General features: G+C 42.9%; 1 protein-coding gene across 1 annotated transcript in view; it reads right to left on the bottom strand.

Annotated features, from left to right (window-relative positions):
* The window catches only part of TP53BP2 (tumor protein p53 binding protein 2), a 35,632-nt gene that overhangs the window by 19,529 nt on the left and 6,937 nt on the right, over positions 1–9,166 (bottom strand). The window contains exons 3-5 of the mRNA XM_031061961.1: positions 8,417–8,496; positions 3,613–3,714; positions 1,028–1,202 (exon numbers count right to left, since the gene is read on the bottom strand). Of these exons, the coding sequence (XP_030917821.1) occupies positions 1,028–1,202; positions 3,613–3,714; positions 8,417–8,496 (357 nt within the window). The remainder of the gene's footprint in view (positions 1–1,027; positions 1,203–3,612; positions 3,715–8,416; positions 8,497–9,166) is intronic.

Here is a 9,166-nt window from a genome sequence, read left to right as displayed (position 1 = left end):
CTAAACCACAAGGCATATTTATGATACTTGGAACTCTGAATTCAGGTCATAAGAATCAGTGACAAAACACCCAAGTTGTCACATGGGTGACAAAGACTTCAGAGAGCTTTTTCGGGTCTATTACAAACATCTGTCATCAGCTGCTCCCACTGCTGAAACTGTTCTATTGTAGAATGAAGTTTAAGGAACCACTTAGAATTCAAGCAAGTACCAAAATCAGACCTGCTGGGGATGGTGCAGGAAAACAGATTCACATGCTCCAAGATCTTGTATTATTCTACCATCCTTCCAAGCCTTAAAACATGCATTTCTTTTGTGCAACAGAACCCAAGCAGAAAAGGGATTTTCCAACAGAAAAACACTTTTGCTTCATCTGTCAACCAAAATACTTCCTACTAAAACAATGTATTCATGTTTTCAGTCGAGACAGGCTGGAAATAACAAGTTCTGCACCGCAGAGAGCATGAAAAGGTAGGCAGAAGAATAAATATTTATTTCAGACTTAATGTTGTATCAACACACTGAACTTTAAGCACCCAACCAGTACTATAGTAAGTGAGACCCTGTCAGATTCACATAACTAAAAAGCAAATATGCAGCTAATTTGGCCATTAGTTACCTCTTGCATAGAAGGTAACTTGGGTACCAGGCTAAGCTTTGTTAAAGCCAAGAAAATAACACTCCAAATGTGTAGGATATTGACATGCAGGATGGAAAAAGTTACTGTGGTGCACAAAGGTATTCAAGTAAGGAAAAAAGTACACTGTAATTAAAGAGCAGACATGCTAGGCTCAAAATACAGGGTGCTCTTACAGGATGTTTTAAAATATAGTAAGAAAATATATTTTGTTCTAGGTCAGCCATGCGTTCCCTTGGTAAATAAAAGATGTGAAATTGTTAAGATTACCATCTCCTGGAATGCTGTAAATAACTCCTCTGACTCACTGAAATCATCAGAATTTTTTGACTTCTAAGAACTGCATTTCATGAAAAATCCCAGGCTACCTTCCCCTAAGCAGCAACTCACCTAATTTCCCATTGCTGAGTCTTTTTTGCTCCACATGACCTTTCAGTGCTCTCACTTTCTTAAGTTTGGCTTCTTGATTCTCAGCAATTTCCTTTAATCTCTTCAGTTTTTCCTGTTCAGCAGCTTGCTGTTGCTGGCGCTGATCTTGCTGCTTCAGGAATTTCAGGCGCTGCTCCTGCAGTCAAGGCAAAGATTTTGAAGTCTAAGAAAAATTTAAGCATTCCTCTTCCAAGACATTTACCAATTTGTTTTAATCACTACTCAGCTCTTGAGCTACATTTCTTCCTCTCCACCTTCTCCATGCTGTTTGTACTTTACATATCTCTGTCATATTTCATTATATCACATACATCATTATATCACATACATCATTATATCACATTTTAAACAACTAAGTCGTGCTGGAAAATATTAGACATTCTTTATGTAGAAGGTATTCCATAAACTATTGGTAATTTCCATTACTATTTCGTACTTTTACTAGTTCTGCTAAAACCTCCTTGAGATGGAGGATGGCTGCACACCAAACCTCTGATAATGATCAGATATCAGATCATTATCTCCTGATAATGACCACCACACATTAAGACACTGGAAAACTTTTACAGTAAACTGGCCTTCATTTGAACAACAGATATCATCTTAGTGGAAAGGATCTTTTTGCATTTAGAGAGTAAAATAATGTGTTATCAGTTTCTACATACATATGTCTAGTTTAGACTTAGAAGAAACCATGGGACCAGTAGATCATCTACAAAAAATTCCTTTAAATCACTGGCCATTGTACATGGCTTCCAGCTCTGGAGATGACAGGTTGCTCCAGGGGAGTAGAACTAGTGAGACTTTCCCAAGCACTCACTAAAATCCAAGACTACCACTGCTTACTAACATTAGAAATCCACACTTCCTCCAAGAAAACCAAACCCACAAAAGAAAAAAAAAATCACCAGTCAGATTTAGAAAACAGGGATTCTTGTACACCTGGAATAAAACAGGCAGAGCAAAAAAGTGAGCCTGCCTTTTGGAGAAAACCAGGACCAGGCTCAGTGTATGCACTACTTTAGAGTCACTCCCACGCAGGAAAATGTCACAAAAAATGAGATTACAGCTCATGTCTAAAAAGAAAGGGTATTTTTCCTCCCTCAGAATCTATTTTTAATATTGCATCTGATTTCAGAAGGCAGGAAAGAGGCAATGGAAAGTCACTCTGAAGAGGCACCTAGGAAAGCAAGTTTGTTCCACACAGGCACTGAAATGAAAAATCCTACCAGTGGGACACCCACAAGGCTACTCTTCTTCAAACACCTACCCAATGGGTAGCTATCCAGACTCAAAGTCATGTTTTTGTTTTTAAAATCATTTACAGTAAAAATAGTGCTCCTATTTCTTGTGACTACAGTGTTATTTATAAGACCAGGGTGTATTGCCATCACCTGTGAGTGAAACAGAAGATGTGAAAGTTCAGGCCCCTCACATACAAACACATCTCAGCTGGAACTGAGAAGAGGGCAAAATTCTTTGGCCAACTAAACAAGGCAGTGTGGATATTAATTGTGCTGCTACATTTCAGGTGAAACTTCCTATCACTTGGTTGATTGACGAATTTCCTGCATCATAGTTGCACCTGTTCTTATCACAAGTAGAAAAAGTTTTATTGGCTATTTTGACAGGCCATAACATCACTCAGCAGGTGCTGCAGAACTGTTAGAAAGCCATGGCTTGAAGCATTTCCCTGAGATACAATTATTGAGGGCCAAGGGAACTGAACAAGGTACTAAACATACAGACACACAGAACTGATCTCAAAGGGAGGAGGAGAGGGTGTGTGACACAGAAAAAGTACTGAGAGCAGATGCCCAGAGCAGCCTTCTTGCCCAGCAAAGCACACTGAAATCCATGGGACATCCACCCAGACAGATGAGCCCTCTTCAAGACAGGCTCACATTTCCCAATTCTCTGCCAAAAGCAGCATTTTCAGTTACATTTTCAAGAGTAATGTGTACCAACAACACTCAAGCAAAACATGAGCTCTGTGCCACCATTCTGCAGATACATTCAGAGTATTTTTCCCCTACACAATTCAGGAGCACCCTGTGTGCTTCCATTAGCTTTTCTGTTATTGTCCTGCAAGCATTTTATAAATCACAGTCCTAGGTTATTTTATCACATACAAGATATCTCTTCCAGCCAGCTGTCCCAGAAAACCAAGCACACTGAACTCTTATCAGGAGAAGGCAAGATAGCATGACAGGACAGCAGAGACAAAAGCATTGTTCAGTGATCAAACTGGTGCATTGCTGGTCACCACATGGAGCACAAACAGAGCTGACAGAGCCACCAGGATGAATGACAACATATTAATGTTATCCTTTCAGTAAGCTAAATGGTCACTTCTATCACTGGCATTATTTGTATGTTTTACAACTGGATATTTGCATACATTGACTTTCAAATTTAAAAACAGGCAGCCAAAGAAAAGGAGCCCTCTGTTTAGAAGGGGTGAAAAAAACCCCAATCCTCCCTCCACTTCACATGACTCTTACTACCTTTGTTTCTGGCTGTAAACAATCTCATCCCAAACTCACCTTGTTAGCCAGCATTTGTTGTTGAGCCTCAATTTGTTGCTGTTGGCGTGATGCCATTTCCTGAAGTTCAGCCAGTGTCATATCCATCCTCGGGGCACTTACCTGTCAAAGAAAACCCAAAGCATGCTAAGTCTAGAATTTTTAATTTGGCTAGCACTTAATAGAGCTACTGCAGAAAAGGATGATAAAACTCTTTCAAACAAAAAACCCAACTGAATACCCAATAAAATAATTGGAGAGACACACTATGTTCTTATGGTAAAACAAATAATTGTAAGCTCATATACATGTGTAGCCCAATCCAACAACTCACAGAAAATGACATCTTTTGGAACATTAATGTTTCTAGCAACAAAATCCCAGCAGCATTTTCAAGAGGCATTTCAGAGCCGTTTATAATTCAGCTCAGCATGAATCAGCTTTGACTGACTGAGCCCAGAATGCTCAGCATGTGGCAGCATGGATCTGTGCTTGTAGGTGTATCACTACAATTTGAAGCACTTCCACATAAGCTGAAGAAAATAGAAAGTTTAAATATAGCTGGGCAGGAGGGAAAACACCACTCTCAAAGACAGCACTGTTATTGGTTGTCTGTTCAGCTATTTCCTGAGTCTAGATTCAAGCTTACATCCATAATGTTATGGAGCAAGAGTGGAAGACAATGGATTCGATGCTGAAACAGTAACTGGCGTCAACTTGAAGTCTGGAGTTAGGGATCTCTGACAAAACTGCAAGAGGAAAAAAACCCCAAACTGAAGTAATGAGAAAAGAATTCTGATGAAAGGAGAGAAGGGGAAGTATGGTGCATTTGTGGCTCTGAGATCACCTGTACAAGCACAGCTATGGGAGCCCATAGATTTGGTGACATCCTGAAAACTGAAAGCCAGGATGGTAACTGCTGGAAGCTTTGTTTCGATTTTAGAGCAGTCTTTACCAGCCTCTCCACAACAGCCTCTCATTTCTTTCCATGGTACTATTTGCACCTGTATCTCCAAAGAGGGAAAGCCTCCATTTTCACTATAATGGTAATTCTTCCAGAGGCCTGGGTCACAAGTGTCACAATATGCTTACTCAATGCCATTTTGCTTTTCCCAAGAGTTTATGAGGTTATTTCAAAAATTAGTCCCTTTGATTCAATTCTCTCCAAGGTGCCATGTCACCACAGAACATGTCTCTCAAAGCCCCATCAGACTTTTGCAGTGGCCATTTGGGGCTGCTAAAGGGTGAGTGGGCCCTGCTGAGCACTCCTTGGCTCTCCAGTCAATGAATTAGTTCAGGGATAGGAATTACAGAGTCTCAGTTGATGTGATGTTGCTGCCAGTGCACTGTCCTGGTAGCAATTGTCACTTGCTAGTCTTCAACTTGAAATAATCCCACAGTGAAGGGGTCTTTTTGTGCCAGGCAGGGTGGATAACTGATCTTCACTGTATTCACAGTAGCTACAGCTAAACCCTATCAGAACCCCTTAGGATCCTTGAAGTGCCCTCTCCTGAGGTAACTGAAGCCCAGGGTACCAGGGCCTCTGGGCCAGTCACATGGGATGCTTTTGCCATTTGTCCCCTGTCAAACTCACCTCAGCCTCTATCACAGACAACACCTGGCATCCCCCAGTCACTCCCAGATGGGTTCTGCACTCCTGTGCCTTGATGGCATCAGTAACACCCATCAGTTATCTACCACAGCTTTCTACTTGTGTGGATCTGATGTGCCAGGCCATGGAATCCACACAGTCCAGTGTGCCCAGTCATCCTTTCTCCTCCTGGCCAAAGGCAAGGACCCTCTATTCCTGCTCCTGGTCAGAGTGCTCTGGCTGACCTTAGTGATTCCAGAGCAGAAGTCCCCTCACCACGGTTAGAGGAGGTGATTTCAGTCCTTTTATGTCTGAAACATAAACAACCAGTTGTGGGGGTACCAGTTGTGGTTCCTCTGGGTCTGGAATGAAGGCACCTGAGATGGCATTTCATGTTCTGATTCAGGTGTTTATTATTTCTTATCAGTAAAACAGTCTCACAGCCATGAGTTTGGCAGCTTTTCATTAGAAGGCACAGAATGGCCAACAATCTCTCGTTACAAGGTCTTTTAAGACTAAACTATCCAATTAAGAACTGACACCTAGATTATTTTCCCTTTTTAACCCAATAACTGATCCCAAAGAGCCTGCAAGGAGGACTTTTCTGCCCAATTACAAAATGCCACCCAAACCCATGAAGAAGGAGGAAGAAGCAGCATGAAGAAGAAACTGAGGACAACACCCTGTGCCCTCCATCTTGCTTCCATCCACAACATACTAAAAATCCCAAAACCTAAATTTCTCACCAAGTGATACACCTACACTACTCTCTATAATCTATTTCACACTTTTGTGGATTGCAGTCTATCTTGAAGTCTAGGAAACTTTCTCCATGAGTGAGGATCAAAGTCAGTGCTCCCCTGGGGGTCAGGGCACCCCAGAGCAGACAGAAATACTCCCAGTGCCCTGGGTTTCCGCAGGAGATCACTGATTGCCCTCCTGTCTCTCCATGGCAACTACACTGCCAGCCTTCTTGGGTGACCCTTTCTAAACAGCTCTCTTCCCTCTCAGTTCATGGACATGAGCTTCCAGCTTAGAGGGGGGCTCTCCACCCCACTGCCTCCTGTCCTCTCCCAGCTCACGCAGGAATAACCAGAGCTCCTTACATGGCCTGGTCTTGGGGCTTCCCTTCCCTCTGACTGGGGCAGGAGAGGAGCAATCTCTTGGGCTGCCCCTAAAATCTGGGGTGCTGGCTGTAGGGATGTGGAATTACCCAGTTTCTTCTACATGTCAAAGCCAGGAGGATGACACCTCCACAGCTGGTCTATCCAGCTGCAGGTAACACAGTACCACCTAGATGCTGAAATATGATGCAGGGGCACTTTGAACTACCTTCCTCCACATGGCCACTGTGCAAGGGACATCCTCTGGATCTTTAGGGACATTGTCACTTTTTAGATCACTATAGATGACTTCCAACATTGCTAATTCTCTCAAGTACTGGATACCTTCATGCAGTCGTTCACTTTCCTTGGCATTTACAGGATCTTCCTTAAATGGATACCTTGCCCTCACACTTGAGAGGAGCCATGTCCAGAAACTGCAAATTGCTGTTTTCCAATTCTTCTTTCAATTTCCTGATTTCTGGCAAGGGATCTCAGCTGTTGGGGCTTCATGACCTTCCAAGTGCTGACTGTCAGCCCCACTACCCCAGCACTGAAGCAGCCAGGCAGAAATCTGCTCACGTGGCTGGCAGCTGTAATCTTTTCACAAGTTTTGAAGTTCTGATGAGGTCAAGGACTGAGCAACTTTGTCTCCTGTTTGATTTGTCTCACTCCTTGCAATTTCTCTCTTGAAGGACTGGCTTCTTTATCTGACCCCTACTCTCCCTAAGTCTCCTTTTTCCTCCCTTTCCAACCAATGATAGAGCTGCAGCTTACTTTATCCATTTCTCCTTTTTCACTACTGGGGCAATTATGGTGGAGCAACTGGAGCAACTACAGTGCTCTGAGCACTGGACTGTGGCTCACAGGCCAGGCCCCAGTACAGGGTGAGACACTCCTGGTTTTCACTGGGGTGGGCAAGGCACCCTTCTCTCAGCTGACATATCAGTTTGCCAGGATTCACTGATTACCTGCTCAGGTGTAAAGTCCCAGGCAATGGGAGGTGAAAAGCACCCCAGGCACCTGCCCAAGTCCTTCCACACACCCTGCCACCCAGGAACTGGATACCTCAGAGCACATCTCAATATCTCCTCACCTAAAGTTTGTTTTCTCTTATACCCACATGACACTTGAATTCCACAAACCCCTCAGGGTGCCAACAGTATTAGTTAATATTATTAACAGTGCTGATCCATATATAAGCTGTTTAATAAAGACCATGGGAGCCTGCATTTTAGAAGCATTCACATCAATCTCAAGCAGGGAGAGGGAGGTGTATTCCCTCATCATCCCCACAAGACAGCTCCCCCAGCGCAGCAAGGTCATCAGTGTGAGGGCAAAGCACAGAGCCATTGTTTATGTAAATATGTTCCCAAACTCAGAAAAAAAGATAAGCAGTGCAGCTGACAAACTCTGTGTCCCACACAGGAGCCTGATGCTTGGCAACTACTAAGTATTCATATATATAAATATATATACACACACACATATATATATATATAAACTGCCTTTGTCTCACCCCAGTTCAGGGACCAAAAAGGACTATAGCTGGTTGACCTTGGCTAGATTCCAGGTGATCACCAAGCTGCTCTACCACTCCCCAGCAGGACAGGGCAGAGAGAATAAGCTGGAAAACAACTTCTAGGCTGAGAAAAGGCAGTTTACTAAAGCAAAGGCAAAAAAGTTTGTTCAAGCAAGCAAAGACAAAAACCAGTTTATTCTCTACCTATCAGAGAGCGATGTCCAGCCACTTCCCAGGAAGCAGGGCTTCAGCACAGGAAGCAGTTGCTCCAGGAGGCAAACGCTGGGAAATAACAAATGTTCCCCTCTTCCTCCTCCTTCCCTTGGCTTTTCTATCTCAGCTGACGCCACATGCCAGGGAATATCCCTTTGGTCACTTTGGGTCAGCTGGTCTGGCTGTGTCCCCTCCCAGGCCCCTGCCCACTGCCAGCCCCTTGATGTGGGGGGAATGTTTAGGCAGTGCTGATGCTGTGCCAGCCCTGCTCAGCAGTAGCCAAAACTCTGGAGTGTTATCAGCACCCTTCTGGCTGCCAATGCAAAGCACAGCACTGGGAGGGAGGGCTGCTGTGGGAAAATGAACTCCAGCCCAGCCATTGCATCCAGCACTCACCCCATTCTCTATTCTTCGATCACCAGGCACTTTCACACCATTTCTTTTGAAGGCTGGATCTTGAGATCTCTGTCCAGTACCTAGACAGAAACAGTCAAAGATGCAAGATAATATAAGATTTTTCTTATCCTTTAGATTTTTCTTATTCTTATCCTATAGCTTTCAGTACAAAAGGAGAATCAGAATAATCATTATAGAGTAGAATCTGAACACTTGTTCTTATGTGTTTACTACCAAGATGAATTTAAGTGATGACACAACACATTTTCTGAAAAAATTTCTGTTCAATGTCAACTTTTATTTTAAAGTATAGTTCTGTTCAAAAATACAGAAAAACAAAAACAGCTTAACCAATAGTAGGCTATTCCAGTATTTATCCTGTGGCAAACAGGCAGTCAGCCCCTACTAAATGTACATTACAGATGCACACTTTAAAAGCACATTTTTTTCTTCTTCCTGGCAGTCATTGTGTCAGCGAAGCTGCTGCTTAACTAGAACCCCAATTTATTCCCATCCAATTATGTGCAAATAGTGCTCAGATGCCCAATACCAACCTCATTGATTTCCCTGTGGAACATAAGTGTACTACAGGACAAAGCCATGCCTGTTACCTTCTTGTCCATTTGATTCCTATTTCAAGACCACATTTCTGTGAGACTAACTCAGAGTTCAAATACATTGCTTAGCAATACTGTGGCAAATAAAATTACAATAATCCTAATACTACAAGCATCCTGGACTTGAAAAAAT

This window comes from Geospiza fortis, unplaced genomic scaffold (genome assembly GCF_000277835.1).
Source record: "Geospiza fortis unplaced genomic scaffold, GeoFor_1.0 scaffold88, whole genome shotgun sequence".
Taxonomy (NCBI): domain Eukaryota; kingdom Metazoa; phylum Chordata; class Aves; order Passeriformes; family Thraupidae; genus Geospiza; species Geospiza fortis.
This window is presented reverse-complemented; position numbering and strand designations above follow the sequence as displayed.